Source organism: Lepidochelys kempii, chromosome 14 (genome assembly GCF_965140265.1).
Source record: "Lepidochelys kempii isolate rLepKem1 chromosome 14, rLepKem1.hap2, whole genome shotgun sequence".
NCBI lineage: Eukaryota > Metazoa > Chordata > Testudines > Cheloniidae > Lepidochelys > Lepidochelys kempii.
In genome coordinates, this window is record NC_133269.1 from 37,184,218 (window position 1) to 37,202,253 (window position 18,036).

General features: G+C 49.7%; 1 protein-coding gene across 1 annotated transcript; it reads left to right on the plus strand.

The window, feature by feature from the left end:
- The first annotated feature begins 8,713 nt into the window (after window positions 1-8,713).
- Window positions 8,714-17,101, plus strand: LOC140897506 (zinc finger protein RFP-like). The gene is made up of 7 exons (XM_073310227.1): window positions 8,714-9,145; window positions 10,993-11,088; window positions 12,592-12,822; window positions 13,132-13,154; window positions 13,872-13,987; window positions 15,609-15,668; window positions 16,584-17,101. The coding sequence occupies exons 1-7, from the start codon at window positions 8,729-8,731 to the stop codon at window positions 17,099-17,101; spliced, it is 1,461 nt and encodes a 486-aa protein (XP_073166328.1). The 5' UTR covers window positions 8,714-8,728.
- Window positions 17,102-18,036: the final 935 nt, after the last annotated feature.

The following is an 18,036-nucleotide window of genomic DNA, read 5'->3' on the forward strand; positions in this document are numbered from 1 at the left end:
GTGAGGCTCAGCAGAGAGGCCAGGAGTTCAATGGAGCGTGCAGATGGAGCTTCTCTCTCCCCTTTAGAGAGATTCATCCCAGGTCAGGGCAGAGGGCCAGTGGCCCAGGACAGCGTGTGAGGGGAGCTGGCACTGGGGTCCCCTGCCCTGTTCAGGGTAAAGGGTAGGGTGACCAGATAGCAAGTGAAAAATCAGAACAGGGAGTGGAGGGTAATAGGTGCCTATATAAGAAAAAGCCCCAAATATCGGGACTGTCCTTATAAAATCAGGACATCTGGTCACCGTAGTAAAGGGTTACACAGAGTCTCCAAGGCCCTTGTCTATCCTGGCTGCAGGAGGGTGATCTGGGCACAGACTGAGGGAGAAGCGGCCACCTGGGTCCAGAACAGGGAACTTAACCGTGGTGGGAAAAGCATAGAGACTGGAACTCTGCTGGGGATGTGGCTGGTTACGAGGCCGGCTTTGCAGCAGGATACAATGTTCCAACACGACTTCATTTCCCTTCCTCGCCACCATGGAATCAAGGCCCCATGAAGATCAGCCAAAATTCATCTCGCCAAGCACAACCCTTCAGTGTCCTCCTTTCTGATGCACCTCACAGCGTCTGCCCCTCATGGGGGGCAATTGTGGAACCCCTGCCAGAGCCCTGTACAGGACAAACTTATTTATTGACCTCCAAGCAAGCTAAAGGTAGGTTGGCTCTACCCTAGAAGAGCCCACATAGTTTAGATGGGGAAACCAAGGCACAATCTGTGTCATGCACCGAGCCTGCCCATTCTCATCAGACGCCCCAATCTCACCTGATTCTCCTTTTGTCAGCGCTGCGTGTCTGTGCCATGCGCAGTGTACCAGCTCCCACCCCAGTCCCCACACTGCTGTGTACTAGACATGTTTGCATCTCCTCAGCCCCAGTCAGTGCTACCTCCGTGTCATGCCCCAGCTGTGTGCACGCTCAGCTGGCCGGCTGTCAGCTTTCCCTGCCTGCTCGCAGTGCTGTGTGCCTGTGACACACACAGAGCCGACCTATTCTCAGCTACCTCCCCTGCCCCCAGTCTCAGGGCTGTGCTTGTTCCATGCACTGAACTCACCTGCTCTCAGCGGTCAAGCCAGTCTCAGGGCTGGGTGTCTATGCCATGCTCCAAGCTTGAATCAACTCACCCTTATGTCAGTGTTGTGCGGCTCGGCCACGCACCAAGCCTAAAATTCTAGCAGGTGTAGCTAACTGATCGGGTAGGTTTGTTTCAAAAGGCCGTGGGGTTCAGTGATTGAGAAATACACAGACATATTAACAGGGGTCAGCCGCAACAGAACAGATTAATTTGTGGTTTCAGAGTAGCAGCCGCGTTAGTCTGTATTCACAAAAAGAAAAGGAGGACTTGTGGCACCTTAGAGACTAACAAATTTATTTGCGCATAAGCTTTCATGAGCTACAGTAGTGAGCTGTAGCTCATGAAAGCTTATGCTCAAATAAATTTGTTAGATTAATTTGTGTTTTTCTGCCTCCCAGCCCAGGGCGGTCTCCAGGGTGTGTTGGGCGAGTCTCATAGACTCATAGACTTTAGGGTCAGAAGGGACCATTATGATCATCTAGTCTGACCTCCTGCACAACGCAGGCCACAGAATCTCACCCACCCACTCCTGCGATAAACCTCTCACCTGTGACTGAGCTATCAAAGTCCTCAAACCCTCAACCGGCCATGGACAGGATTTTGCTGGTATTCCACACTTAGTTCACAGCGTTTTAGAAACAGCTCCTCTTGAGAGGGGCTGAATGTCACACACCCCTTGACCAAATGACTCCAGATTTGTGCCCCTGACCCTACCCTCTGCAGGTGTAACTGGTTTCTAGGCACTCAGACTGTGAGTGTGAACTTAAAGAAAAAGGGATAATTTGGTTTGGGAAAGAAACGCTGCTGAAGCACCATGGTGCGGCCAGGTGGCAGCACATAAAATTGCTGTAGTTGATGATGTGAGCTGGCTACCTTCGGGCACATTTCTCTCTCTTCCCTGGCAGCTGGAGGTTGCTAACAGATTTCTTTCGGAAGGAGGATAGTGTGGCCAGAGGAAAGCATCGCTTGATGCTTTGATTTTATTTACTCATTCCTCAAGCTTTGCCTTTAGAGCTTTCTCTTAGAGTTACCCAACTGCTTTTCTTCAAGCCCCCTCAAGGCATTTGCTGGTGGGTCTGTCTAGCCTTTCAGGGCAGAGCCGTACAGATCTAGTACCCTTGTGACAAAGTCCAAGACCAGAAGATAGAAATAAACTTTATTCTGTGAATTTACTCATCTGACTCTACAGCATCCAAATAACTACACAGAGCAAAATAGGAGCATTGAGCTGGGGACAGAAGTGCTATGGGGATTGGGGGGCAGAATTGACAGCTGGGCTGGGGACAGGCAGATGTGGGGTGGCAGGGACACAGAATTAATTAATTAATTAGTGTTTGGGGAGAAGCTGGAGGCTCTGCACCAGCAGGGAGGCTGGGGGACGGAGACCCAGGGACTGGGGAGTTGGGGGTGTGGAGATGTCAGCTGGATGAAGAAGAGGTGGCTGTGTGGAGGGGATAGTCAGGCACTGGGCAGGTTTCACCAGAAGGGAGAGAAGAAATGAAGTGGGAAAAGGTGAAGATAAAGTAAAATGGAAGTAAGGAGAGAAGCCCAGGGAAAGAGTGGGGAGACTGAAATGAGAAGAGTGAAGGTGAAACAATCCTGAGAAGGGAAAATCTCATGAGGCACCGAGAGGGAAAGGGATACATTCAGCAGAGAGAACTGGGCACCTGCGTTGGAATGATCTGTGACACGGATTAGACAAGAGTTAGGGAGACTCAGGCCTGGTCTACACTTGAGGGGGGATCGATCTAAGATACACAAGTTCAGCTACGAGAATAACGTAGCTGAAGTCGACATACTTAGATCCACTTACTGCGGCATCTTCACGGTGGTGAGTCGATTGCTGCCGCTCCCCCGTCGACTTCGCCCGTGACTCTCGCGGGATTGGAGTACAGGAGTCGATGGGAGAACGCTGGGGGTCGATTTATCGCGTCTACACTAAATGCGATAAATCGACCCTTGCTGGATCAATCGCTGCCCACCGATCCGGCAGGTAGTGTAGACATACCCTCAGAGAACTAAACCGATGGAGAACGAGTGCTAGAGAAAACGCTGTGGAAAACTGGATGAAATGAAAGAAAAGTGAACAGGAAAGGGAAAGTGAGAGGGAGATGGAGATAGAGATGTATAAAATGTTTCTGAAAGTGAGACTGTAATTCCACCCGTTAATTCATGGACAGTGTCTCCACTTTAGTCCGTTTCAGAACAACACTTCAAATTTGTGGATGTTTTTGCCTTGTGGTCTGGTTATGAAAGTTCCCTCTCTGCTCCTTGTAAGCCTGCATTTACTTAAGGTCAATGAAACATATAAAACATGCTTCTTGTCTATATCCCTTTAATTTCCCACCTGTGACTTTTGAGGGCAGACATGGGATTCCCCCCCCCCACATCCCGCCCCAAATTGGTTGAGTCAATGCAGCACTGTAAGCTGCCTTGTGTTGACCTAACTCTGTGGTGTAGACCAGACCTTCATTTCAAATGATCTCTCACAAGGCAGACTTTGTACAACCTTTATCATAATCCTGCAAAAGGGGAGAACACAGAGGTACAGCCCATCACACAGACATGGCGGGAACCAAGGAACACAATGAGACAGCCCTGGGCAGCATGATCAGCCGTGCTCTCAGCACACCAGCTGCCTCACCACTGCAAAGGTTTTTTGTAGGCATCCTGGCAGAGGAGTGTTTCAAGCAAGGATCTGAAGGAGGTGTCAGAATGCCCACACGTTGTGGGCGAGCAGCAGAATCTAGCAATCTGTGTATCAACGGGGGATGGAGACAAGATCTTGTCTCTGAGGGCAGGTTTACATCACAAGGAAAAGTCAACCTAAGCTACGCAAGTTGTTAAGTTGAAGTAGCTTTGATCTACTTACAGTGGGGTCCATACCGCATTGGGTCAACAGGAGAAACTCTCCGGTCGACTCCCCTGACTCATCTCATTCTGGTAGAATGACCGGGGGTTGATTTGGTGGGTCCCCCGGTGGATAGATCACTGCAGCATCAATCCTGAAAAGCTCCATGCAGAGTTGTGGTTCTATGTAGCTATTTCAATATATTGATTAATGTTGCGGTAAAATTTTAGTGACAAGTCCCACAGCTGGGCTCCAGTTTTGTGGACGTGTAAAAATCCACCTGATTAAAGAAGCTAAATAAAGAGTAACATTTCACCTATGTTGGATCATATTAAAGAAGTTCTGTATTAAAATCACAAATGAGTTTGATTCCCCATAGTTTAAATTCCAGGGTATTACTAATTAAGAGGTCTCTTGGTTTTTGGTGCTGTTTCTCTCCCTCTATGTGTGAAACTTGCAAGCTGCTAATTGTGTTAGTACATTCTAAGACAGTCTGTTCTCAAAACAATTCACAGAGAGAGAGACTCAAAGCAATACTCTGTAACAACAGAAACAGCACCCAGAGACTCCCCGCCCTTTTGTTGTATTAACAATTGTGATTAAAATAGAAATAGAGGATGTATGTGGATGGATGCTTGGTGTGGATAATAACTGAATGATCAGGGAGGTGCCAGCCTGAGAATCCAGTGTCCATCGGCTGAAGAAGGCGTCAAGTGGAAATAACCAGAGGACCCCCAGAGGGCAGACTGGAATCCACCCAACAGCCTCAAGAATGGGAGAACCAAAGAACAAGATAACATCTAGCAGCACGGAGCCATCAGGAATGTGCTATCTGCTGATTGATTCAGCAACAGCACGATGAAGCAATTCCCATAGACTGGCATAGGAAGAAATTCCTATAAAAATAGACTCTAAAAAGTGAGAACTTTGGGGTCTGATTCTGCAAACCAACTTCCAGGAGCATCAGATGAGCATCTGACAAGGCCCTGCTTCCTCCTCACCTCCTCATGTCCAGGCCACTTGGCCAGTGGCTTGGCATGAGCAACTCTAAGGCTGGTAACTATGATAACAACCTTGCAGAACCTCTGTGTGTGTGTGTTTGTATGAATGAATGTGTGAATAAATATGAGATTGAATGGAATGCTATAGCGATAACTAACTGCTTACTATGATTCTTTCTGTATTCACAATAAATGTGGTATTTTGCCTTTTTCCCTTTAATAAGATCCTGCTGGTTTTTAATTTATTGGTATAACACCTAGACTTTGTATTAATCTTTAGCCTACATTTGTGGAGTGACATAAGATCTGACACCCATGAACAGAGCCACCATTTACTCAGAAAGGTGCAAAGGGGCCGTCCCCAACTGCCTATCTCAGGGCAGCTCTACACTACAAATTTACAAAATTACGCCACGCTGCTGTGGTACTTCTCTAATCAGCTGGGCACTCTGCACCCTACAGTCAGAGGAGTTATATATTGTATCCTGCCACTTGTGATTTTTTTTATTACTATTATAACTCTGCTCTGCTTTGAAATACGGAGAGAAAGATCCAGGTACCTGACCCAGCATCAGGGTGAACGTGTTTGATGGCTCGCTACACATCTGAAGAAATACATTCAGCAGCAACAGAGCAGCAGCGATTTCCTTCCCCTTAAAGAAAATCCTTCAGCCAGAGAACAGCTAGGCTGGAGTAGTCACAGGTGTGGCTCCGCTTTACTCACCTCAGTTACTACACGATCTCCGTGAGCCACGTTGTTCAGTTCCTGCCACGTCGTTTCCAGGGAACTGGCTACATCCCCAGAAGCTTCAGGAGCTATCACGGCTTCTCCACCACACTTGAATTTCCTCTTCTCAGGTGGCTTCTTCCAGGCTCCCAGATGCACCCCGTCCTCCCCTGCGGCTGCTGCCTGAGCCCCTTGGGGTCTGCAGTTCTCTGTTTACCTGGGCAACGCAGGAGACCCAATGCCAGCTGCCCTCACATACGCTGCCCTCAGCCAAAAGGCCCCAGCCTGGCCTGGGGGCAGGGGTGCCGAGTTATTGGGGCCCGTGGTGCCCGGGCTCCAGCAAATTCAGGGCCGGGGCAGGGCGGCTTCACCCTCATTCGGGGCCGGGTCTCTCCACCGGCCCTGCCTGCCATCCCTGCGCGCTTCCCCCGAGCGTCACTGCCTGCCCCGGGCAGCGGGTGCTTGCCCCCTGCAGCTCCAGGCTGCGCTCCCTGGCCGGCCACTGCTGCTGCTGGCTACGAGGGAGCAGCGCCAGGGCCAGGCGGAGGGAGAAGGTGCATGGCAGCTCCATCCGCCCGGCAGGTGATTCCAAGTTGACTCTGGGTGGGGGGCTTATCCTGGCTGGACCTCCTGAGCAGCAGTCTGGGGGGGCTTGGGTGAGTGTCGTGCCAGGACGGGAGAGGAGGGGGACCGTTCCCCAGAGCTCACTGCTGTTGGTGGGAAGAGGGCTGTGGGGAGTCCTCTCTGGCCTCCAGCCCTGGGGCAGCCTGTCTGCTGCACCCCAAACTCCTCATCCATGGCCCAGCCCCACACCCCAACTCTTTGTCCCAGCCCCGTGCCCACACCAAGTACCCAAACTCCCTCCCAGAGCCTTAGGCGGGTGGGGGCGGGGAAGGAAACTCGACCCGTTCTGGGCCTCACCAAAAATTATACAACCCTGCCACCCCTGCCTGGGGGCAAGAGGAGCTCCTCACTTCATTGAGCCCTTGGTTTCTCCCCTGCGACTGCTGACAAAGGGGCCAATCAGCGCAGAAGTTGCTGGTTAGGTTTATGTGTGACAGGGAGACCTGCCCTGCTAGGGACCAGGCCAAGATCCCAGCACATTCCCCATAGGGCCCTGAACAGCCACACAGGGACCTTCAGCCACTGCCCACATAGGTGGGGTTTCGGTTATTAAACTTGAGCCAACCAGCTGGGGGAGCTGCTGGGGAGGAAGCAATGTCACCAGCTTAGAATCCAAACAGACTCTTTTTTACTGTATTTCCCCACCGGATGAGGAGCAGGGACTTGCAGAGATTGTGGGTGAGGGAGAGATGTTTGTTTCTCATCTGGTCCTCCCAAGGGATCTGATTAGAAGCAGCGGTCACAGGTGGAGAAGTTTCTCTTGGGAACACAAACAGACCAGGAGAGGGGAAGGGCTGTGGTCAGCTGGGCCCTGAACACAGACTGTGACTGCATTCAGAGGCAGCCTGAGTATTCTAGAGCAGGCCTGAGAAAATCATCTATTTTCAATCTCACCATGTACTCGATTCCTGTCGACTGTAATCCCCTGACTCTGCACAGGGCTGGCCCAGTGATTGTGGGAGGGTCAGTGAGAGGTTTATTAGACAAACTTTGTTGATGTATTTTCCCTGCGTGTATCTTTGTCTTTATCCTCCTGTGATGGGGTGTGCATACCCCCCACTAGGCAAGAAAGAGTTAACCCAACACTATGGATGGTGGAAGTCTCACCCCTCAGACCATGCTGGGCATGTGCCCAGGCTGACCACCGAGGATCCTGCCCAGGAGTGGACTCGGAAACCTAGGGAGCCTCACTGAAGAGCTCAGAGACCCCGATGACATACGGACGCCGGCTTCAGGGGACACGGTAGGAAGTGGCCCAGGGAGGTGGCGCGAGTGGTATCTCCCACCCAAGGAAGGTCAGCATGTTGCGGTGGGACCCCTGCTGACTGGGGAGTGACCGCACTCACCGCTGACTGGGCCCTGGGCCAGGACCCGGGGGAGCAGGGAGGGCTCAGGGCCCCCTATCCCGGCAGTCACCTCCCCCGGCCACTGGTCATGCAGCTCTCAGCCTAGGGATAGTTGGGTAGATTGTAACAGATAGTTGGGATAGTTGGGTAGCATCACAACCACACCCTGCCCCAAAAGGGGATGGGGTTTCCATACACCGTGACACCTCCTTTCCCAGGCTCCTAACGCAGACAGAAAGTCTGGTCCGGTGGTTTAACTCTTCACTTGGAAGACCCAGGTTCAATTCCCTGCTCTGTAACAGTCTTCCTGCGCGGCTTCAGGCAGTCGCTTCTCTGCTCTGCGCCGGGTGTTCCTCTCTTTGAAATGGGGTCATAGCACTTCCCCACCTCACAGCAGTCTTGTGAGGCTAAACATATGGTACAGGGATGGGAGGCAGAGAAGGACCTTCAATAGTCAGAAATAGAGCCATTTCTTTTCCACATCAAATCACTCTGGGGTTGCCACAAATTCTCATGATTTCATCTCGAGTCTTTCAGTACCTGGTGTGTTTCCTAAAAATCCCCAGCTCCTAGAATCCTGTGATACCATGAGAATCTCAGCTCCCGTTTGAATAAATTGGGAAGCTTCTTGGTCACATGGCAGAGTAGAAAAGGTTGAGAACGTGACCAGAGTGAAACCTTGTCACTCAGAAACAAAAGGAACAGTTTATGTTTTCTGGCCTGAGTTCTCCAGCTAAGGTCTAAGAACCTAAATATAAAAACAAACATTCTCCTTTATCTTTTTTGATGAAGAGTAAGATCTTTTCCCCTGCTTCTGCAGGCTCAGCATCACGGATGCCCCTGTCAAGTCCCACACAAGCTAAAGGACTGATTGCAGGATCAAAGCCCTAGTGGCACATTTTTCACTAAAGCCTCCAGGGCTGAAATTCACAATGGGCTCATTCCTGCTTAGCCAACAGCACGAGTCAGTTCCAGGAAGGGAAACACCCAGTTGTTGCTGCAGGTGAGGCATAGTGTGAACTCAGGAAATTGAAACATAAGTTACCCTGTTACACTGCCCAGAGGGAGCCATGGCTGCAGAGAACCCCGTGAAAAGTCTCCAGGAGGAAGCGACATGTCCCGTCTGTCTGGAGTATTTCAGAGAACCTGTCACTCTGGAGTGTGGGCACAATTTCTGCCGAGCCTGCATCGCCCAGTGCTGGGTGGGATCCGATACAGCCGCCTCCTGCCCTCAGTGCAGAGAAACTGTGCAACAGAGAAACCTCAGGCCCAACAGGCAGCTGGCAAATGTTGTAGAAATCGCCAAACGGCTGAGTTTACAGGCAGCGAAAGGAGCAAGAGGGGACGGGGTGTGTGGGGAACACCAGGAGGCTTTGAAACTGTTCTGTGAAGAGGATCAAACCCCCATCTGTGTGATCTGCAGAGAGTCCCGGGCTCACCGCGCTCACATGGTGGTTCCCTTACAGGAAGCTGCCCAGGAGTACAAGGTACCGAGTTGCTATCCAGTCTAATGGGTAATAACTTAGGCTTTTAATTACAGATTACTGGCATCACAAGTTGCCCGAAACAGGTGTAACTATGTTATTCAGCTGTGTGTAGCCTTCACTGCATGAAAGAGGCTGTACAAATTAATGAGACTCCAGCCTGACGAGAAAGGCAACAAAGGAGGATTTTAAATTTGTCTGATGTGGGAAAGTTTTCTTTAAGCAGCTGAATCTTTTCAAACCCGGCTCCCACCCGTGAACTAAGGGAACTTTCTGTAGCCTGGAAGCTGTTAAATGATCAGTGAGGTTTGACTCACAAGAGCTGCCGGTCGGTCTATGTGACAGTGCTGCATTCAAGCTGGAGAAGCGGGAGTTACAAGCTGGGGCTGTTATTACTGATTTATCACAGAGTTTATTATTGTTATTTGCATCCCATCAGCCCCTACAGACCCCAGATGAGCGCTGACCTCAATTGTGGGCCATTTACAGTCTAACTGGACAAGAGAGACAAAGGGTGGGAGGGGAAACCGAGGCAGAGTGAGGGGAAGTGCCTTGTCCAAGATCACTCAGTGGGTCAGTGGCAGAGCTGGGTATAAATCCCGCTTTTCCAAGACCCAGTCCAGCGTCCTAACCACTAGGCTACAGTGCCCCCCTCAGCAGCACTGAGCAGTGATGAAGTGCGGCCATTAGCAGGGAAAGACTCCTTGAGAAAGGCCTCGGGCCCAGCAGCGAGAGGAGGTTTCTCACTGGGATTCTGAACTCCCGTGTTGCTCCATGAGGGGTTAAACTCAGATGCTGCCAGCCTGCACTAAAGCAGATCACTGGGCTAAACACCATGTGGACCCCGAGCACTTTCAGTCCACACACAAAAGGGCTCCAAACAGCTCAGGTCCATGCCAAGTACCACTGGGATTGCACTGGGTTGCAGCAAAACTAACCCCAGGCTGGAGCTGACCGGTGTCAGTCTGACCTGTTCTGTTGTGTACGTGGGCAAGGACTAGCCAGAGTGGTTCTGTTAGTCCCATGCTGCAGCTTATGCAAATCTCTCAGAATCCACCGCTTCCGGGACCTTTGCTGCGGACGGTGGGGTCGCTACTCAGAGGCCATTGCCAGGGAAAGGGGCTAGGACAGCACGAGGGCAAACCCCAGCTGTTCCTAACACAAATCAACACATCTAATGGGGTTTGCCCTAGGCCTTAGATCAGTGCTGTCCAACCCGTCCCATCCCCAGGCTTCAGGGCTGAAAGCCAATGGAGTTGGGTTCCTTTGAGCATCCCAGCTTATATGGCTGCCCCAGAGGCTTCTGGGATTGATATCACTGTTTCTTAAATCTGCTCAAAAACAGCTTTATAGATTTACCACCATGTGACACCAGTTTCCTGCCGGTTTAAATTGATGGCAAAAGTGGACGTAATAACTCAACTCTGAATATAAAACACTCCCAGATTCCACAAATAAAGTTTCATTTCCTTGGTGTCGCTGATGTTCTACATCTAGAAGAACCCACTGTTGTACACAGTGTTGTTGTAACCATGTTGGTCCCGGGATATTAGAAAGACAAGGTAGGTGAAGTAATATCCACTCATGGCCAGCTTCTGTGGGTGAATGACAAGCCTTCGAGCTTGGCAGAGCTCAGGTCTAGGAAAGAGTATGTTCCCCAGAGCTGAGCTCTGTGTAAGCTCGAAGGCTTGCCTCTCTCACAACAGGAGTTCGGCCAATAGAAGATGTTACCTCCCGCACCTAGTCTAGCTAGGAAGACGGACATATCTTGCATTTTAGGTGGAAAAACGCCCCCTACAAACGGACAGTCAGCCTCAAAATGAACCCACCAAATCATTTCTGTTTGTCAGGACAAAATCCAGGCCCATTTGCAGACTCTGAGGGAAGAGAGAGAAAAGCTGCTGGGATTTAAAGAGGCTGGAGAGAAGAGAGGCCAGGAGTATCTGGTAGGTGCCAGTTATTCTTTGTTGTGGTTCAAATGCAAGACAAACAAAGCTTTTAGCAAGCAAGCAGGCTGGTCTGCCGTGTTGGCTTTCCACCCTCTCTTTTATTCTCCTTCTACTCATGCACATTACATACTCCAACAGCAAAAGGAAAACAGCAAAAGGAATAATATGACTTTGATTAATATTCTTATTTACCAGCTTCTATCTACTACATTCCTTGCTCTCGGGCCTTGAGCCCAGTCCGGGGAGGCTTCCCACGGTTCATGTCCTCTGGGCGACTTCCCATGGTTCATGTCCTTGGAAGGAGCAGGGTGTGCCCTGAATGTTTCCTAGTGCATGAACCCTGCATGAACCCTTCAGTTCTTCACCTGCCAGGACAGGGAGATGGGAGGGTTGTTTGTTGGTCAATTTCTCTGTGGCCTTGGTGAATGTGGTCTTGTGTGTGTTTCTCCATGATCATGGGATACTCTAAGTGTGTGTGTGTGTGTGTGTGTGTACACAAGTGTGTGTATCACAAATGTTCTCTCCACGGAGAAAGACAACAGCATCTAAGATGTGTTTTAATTAATGAGGTAATTACTGTTCCTTGTGACGTTTACAAAACTTCTCCCACACTGCACTCCAGCCGGAGGCCCAATGTCTACACAGCTGTTGTTGGTGCGGTAGCATGAGCTGCAAGAGCCTGAGTGTGGCCCTGGGCTTGGAGGCCAGCTGCTGTGTAGATGTACCCCCTGAGGCCATCGGACACAGTGTCCAAACCACATCAGATATGGAGACATCCCTTTAAGAGACATTGGGGCCAAATGGGAAGCTGTAAGAAAATCCTCTCCCGTGTGATGAGAATGTAGTGTCCAGTGCCACGATGTGAAAGATTTTGAACCCCTGATTTTGAACCCCAGTCCACAGGTCCCAGATGATCACCACAACCCGACCGCTCTCCAGAGCCAGCAGGGGAGGGGCTAGTGGAACTCTGGCCCACCAGCGGATCTGCCTACGAAGCTCCTGATTGGAGCAGACGTTCGGCTGCATGAATTACGCCAGCAGGAGTCATGGAAAGTTGTCCAAACAACTGAGTGAACTCCCAATCTGCTGCTGGACTGGCCCTGAACTCTAGCTTTGCCCTGGCATTGTTCCTGACTCAGGTCTGGCCTGCAGTACTGCTATCTGACTCCAGCTTGACCCTTCGCGAGGGTGCCTGACTCCGACTCCAGTCCTGATCCCCCGTGTGACTCCAGACACTGATTCTGGCTCAGGCTTTGGCATGACTCCTGGTCTTGACTCCATCCTCAGCCCTTGGTGAGATCCTGACTTTGACTCAGGTCTGACTTTGGCTGTAGTTCCTGACTTCCAACTGCAGCTCTGAGCAATAGGCCTGATGGCTCATGTCCTGGTCCCTACACCGATGTCTTAGTGATTGTAAAGAAACTCTCTCTTGTAAGACTGTATGAAAGGCCCTCAGGCTTCATCCATGTTCCTGACCAGCCCTTTCCTTATTTATTCTAGAAACAGACAGAAACAAAGAGGCAGAAGATTGTGTCTGAATTTCAGAAACTACGGTGGTTCCTGGAGGAACAAGAACGACTCCTGCTGGCCCAGCTGGACAAGCTGGATGAGGAGATTGTGAAGATACAGAATGAAAATGTCAGTAAGCTTTCGAAGCAGATTTCCCATCTCAGTGATTTGATCAGTGAGATGGAGGGGAAGGGTCAGAAGCCAGCGAGTGAATTCCTGCAGGTGAGACTGAGTGAGAAACATCCCAGATCCCCACACAGGGAAGGGAGGGCTCCTGAATCATAAGCAATGGGGTCCAGCAGTCAGAGATCTCGGTGTAACTTGGCGTGTGCATTCCTGACGTGTGAATGACTATTGTTCTTTACAGAGTTACAGACAGAGATATTAGAGATGGAAAAGCCCGATTAGCTCAGCTAATTCATGGCTCTGGGTCAGGGCAGGGGCTCTTTTCCCCGTACTTGCTAAATCCCTTCCCTAGGATCCCCTGTGTGTGTCAGATGGGACTGAGATTCTTTTCTCTCTCTCCTCTAGGATGTCAGAAGCATCTTGAGCAGGTACGTGGCTCTCCCTCACTCCCCCTCACACTTCACAATACTGAGAATAACCAGCTCCAAGCTCTGAGCCACATCTCCACAGGGCTCTGCAGCCAAATGTGTGAGGAAAGGTCACATTTTGAATACAAATCTCTCTGACCAACTTCATCCTCAGGTTCTCACCCTTTTATAGAAGACTCGGGAGTTCTCCATTCAGTGGGAAAGTCTGACCTCAAGTATTTCCTAGCGATGTCACATCCCTGGGGGACTGGCTGCCTCAGGATTGTGGGGATGGAATATGGGCCTGTCACTGCTGGGGCCCTGGTCACCATTCAGCCCAGGGCAGCCATGGTCACGAGATTTTCCCTCCTGATATCTGTGTGGAATGAGCTGGGGAAGGGGGAGTTGGTGTCTCAGTGTAGTTCCTAGTGGACAGATTTCTACAGCACTTTGCATGGGAACCTCCTGTCCCTCAGAGCATGGAGGCCAAGGAGTGAATTGGCCACGGAGGCTCAATTCCCTTCTTATCTCCAGAGCTGGTCTCTCTAGGCGAGAGCTGAAGAAGATTAATGGGACCTTAAGTGGGAATGTTTCACGGCCATGGGCTGTGTTGCACTTGCTCCAAGGCTGGGAGAAGTCGAGGAATTGTAACTCCAGGCCCCTTAGAGCAGCGACTCGCTCGCCAGAACTCATGAGTCACTACAGGAAATAAAACCACGTGACATTGTTTCTGTCTAGGTGTGAGAAGGGGAAGTTCCAGCAGGCAATGGAAATTTCTACTGAACTGGAAGTGAGACTCAGTGGTTTCCCCCAGAAAACTATTGCTGTAATGGAGACTTTGAGGAAGTTCAAAGGTACCGAGAAGGGATCTAGGAGGGGAAATTAGGATGAGCCTCTGAGACTGGGGGAGGAGAATGGCTCTGGCCAATTGGTTCAGAATTAGATGATGGATCTATTTAGTTGTTGGGTGAGAATGCCACACACTTTGGGTGCAAGACACTCAGGTTGATTAATTCATACCTTTATTTCTACGAAAAGCCTGCCTTGCAATGATAATTACTGTTAAAGTAAGAAATTACTCATAGACTTTAAGGCCAGAAGGGACCATGATGATCATCTAGTCTGACCTCCTGCTCATTGCAGGCCTCAGAACTTCGCCCACCCACTCCTACACTTGACCCCTAACCTTTGGCTGAGTTACTGAAGTCCTCAAATCATGGTTTAACAACTTCAAGATACAGAGAATGCACCATTTATTCTAGTTTAATATCTGCTAACGATCCATGCCCCACACCGCAGAGGAAGGCGAAAAACCCCCATGCTCTCTGCCAATCTGACATCAGGAAAAATTCCTTCCCGACCCCAAATATGGTGGTCAGTTGGACACTGAGCATTTTAGCAAGACCCAACAGCCAGACACACCAGGCAAAGAATTCTCTATAACTCAGAGCCCTCCCAATCTACTGCCCCATCACCAGCCCTTGGGATATTTGCTACTTGCCATCGCATATAGAAAGAAGTGTTGTCCAGTTCCCTTCTCCTGGGGCATAGGCGGGTCACAGGGGATTTCTCCTATGAAGCTCTGACTATCCCTTACAATTATACACATCCAAATTACATATTTATTAGTTCTTTTCCAATCACCTTTGAGTGTTATTTAATATTCATATCTTATATAACTCACACAATTCTCATGCATGAACTTTTTTATTGGCAGGGCTTTGCGCTCCAAGATATATTCATGTTATTCTCTTTTCTCATTGGTTTATTACCGCTAATTATGCATAGCTCACTTTGACCCTTTCCTCCACATAGGAATTTTTGGACTTTGCTTATCGCTCTGGGTAGTACATTTTGGGTGTCTGTTCTCCTTAAGCATATTATGTGGGACAAAGAGGAATTTGAACCACACAGTAACTTAGGAACACATCACTTGATAAGGGAATTGTTGCCTTAAGTGACCTTCTTATGTCAAGCAAACTGCTAATCAGGCCAAAGCCAAGTCAGTCAGTATAAATGCTGAGTAAACAGACCCAACAGCTCACAATTAGAACCAGGATTTTGCAAACTCTCAACATCCTGTTAGTGTCAAAGGGACCAAAGTGGATAAAGTTACTTTTATGCCAAAGTCTTTGCATGATCTGGGTCTAGGTTACAACAAAAGGCAGCAAGCAAACCAGCTGGAATCTGAAGGGTGGGAGGGGTTGATGAGGAGAAAGTAAATCTGTTTTATGGATTATGTGTCTTGGGATGGTTGTGAGGCTGCAAGGATGTTGGTTCCATTGCTGAGAGATACCTGAATGAGAGAGGAAAGAGAAGGTTTCAGATTAGTTTATATTAAATATGTGAGTGTGTCTCTGGGCCTCTCTGTCTGTTTCTCTGTCATGATGAAAACTGTCTAGGAGTTCAGCGTGGGGATGCTGTCATAAATATGAAAGCCTGAACTCTCGTCTCTTTTCTCCTTTCCACCACCAGACACTCTGCTGTCTGCACTGGAGACACCAAGAGGGGAACCCCTCGGAGCACACAGACAGGGTGAGTTTGCAGGTGGAGATTGTCTTTAAATTATGAGAAAATTCCAGTGAAAACATCTTCATGGGATTGTAGCTAAAGTTACCAATCAAACCGACACCGCCCACGACACACACAGCCCCATAAATAAGCACATTAAACAGGGAGGAGATCCCATGCTGAAGTCACACAAACACTCGTGACACTGACTTTGATGCTGCGTTCATGCCCAAACAGATGAATAGAAACAGTGGCACGGAGCAGCACCTGAACAGAGCTCTTTGCCCTGAGGGCTGACACATCCCTCTGCTCTACCCTGGTGCAAGAGGTCTCCCCATCGCTCTTCTCCAACATCCTGCCTTTCCTCTGGGCAGGGCAGGGCTCTCCCATTGGAGCTGCTCACTGCTTCCTGCATTGGGGAGACGCTCTCCCTCCAAGGCTGTCAGCTCCTCCCTTCTCTCTGGGCTGGGGATGGGGCTCCCCCACCCAATGCCACCTCCTACTCACTGGTGTTAAGCGGCTCTTCCCCAGTGCTGCACCTTCCTCTCTGTTCCCTGGCCTGGGAGTGGAGGCTGCATTAGGGGTTTATAGTTTCCCTCTGCTGTGGGGTTTATAGCTGGCCTGGTACCTGCCTCCTCTGCTCCTTTCTCGCTAAAACCTTCTTGACACCTTCCTGGCTGTGTCTCTGATGCTGGGAGTGGAGCAGCCCCAGCAGGGGACCCCTGCAAGGAAATGAGAAACCAGTAAAGTGGCTCCTATTAAACAGGCTGAAGAACTGCAGTGACATCTCTGCTCAATCTCAGGTGCCCAGGACAGAGGCAGCTCCCTGGGATCCAGGCCTGTCCCAACCAGAACGGGGCTGCTGGGGAGAGTGAGAAATGGTCCCAGCCTCCCCCAGGGCTGAGCTCTGCCCCTAACACTCGGATTCTCTCTCCCCAGTGAATGTGACTCTGGATCCTGACACGGCTCATCCCATCCTCATCCTGTCTGAGGATCGGAAAAGTGTGAGATGGGGAGACACACGCCAGCATCTGCCCAAAAACCCTGGAAGATTTGACTCTGATCCCTGTGTGCTGGGCTGTGAGGGATTCACCTCAGGGAGACATTGCTGGGAGGTGGAGGTGGGGGATGGGCGATTCTGGGCCGTGGGGGTGGCCAGGGAATCTGTGAGGAGGAAGGGAGGGATCAGCTGTAGCCCTGAGGAGGGGATCTGGGCTGTGCGGCGGTGGTGGGGTCAGTTCCGGGCTCTCACCTCCCCTGTGACCCCCCTGCCCCTGAGCCGGGTCCCCAGCAGGATCCGGGTTTGTCTGGACTGTGACCGGAGGCAGGTGATATTTATCGATGCTGGTGATGGGGCCCCAATCTTCACTTTCCCCCCAGCCTCATTCAATCGGGAGAGAATCCGACCCTGGCTACAGGTCTGGGACCCAGACACCCAGCTCAGATTGTGTTCCTGAGATGGGGTGGGGTGGGCAGGGCTGGCTTGACTTTTTGTGCCGGCACCAAACCTATTTGTGGGGCCCCCTGGGGAATGAAAGGGACAGGGGCAAGAGCACAGCGGGCAGGGTGGATTTGATTTAAATCATGATTTAAATCACCTCTCAGGAAGACTCAATTTAATCATGGTTTCCACATAAAAGTACATTCTTGTTGGTTGTTACAACCTTAATACATATTCTTCACAACTCAGAGATAGATGCAGGTTTCATTTTTAGAAGGCATGCACTATACATTTGTAAACCGTGATTTATTTTGAAAACTTTTCAGGTGAGTTTTACAGCTATATCAGACAATGAATGATTGTTTGGTTATTTTCATTTTCCAAAGGTAATTGAAGCAGATATTTGTGAAGTCACTGGGAGGTGAACTACCTCCCATTCAACAGGTTAATCATTAATATTTGGAGGATTTTCTTGCAAGGCTGTATTAGGAGGAGGACATCACCAGACAGACATTTACATTATTTTATTTAACTAAAAGAACAACTTTAAGTATTCTGAATTTTTTTTCTTCAACAGAAAACATATAATATTTTAACAAAAAAGCATATATCCCTCACTTCTCACATTTATCTCCAGCCTTCTTGTCCTGGTCCAGATCTATTCCGCCCCCAACAATGGTCTATTCACTGAACTTTTTTAAACTTTTCACTTTTAGAGAGTGGTAAGGGATTGACTGTGTGTACACAAATTTGCAGAGGGACAATAGAGTTGAGGTCTGTTATTTCTCACCTCTATATATTATTTATTTATTTTAAAACATTTTTTGCTGTTAACAAGCATGTTACCTCTGGAGACACAAAGCCACAGTTTGAGAACTGCAAAACTAAGCATCTCTGATGGTGTCTTCTAGACTGAGCACTGAATCCCATTGGGTAGATAGAAAGATTAAC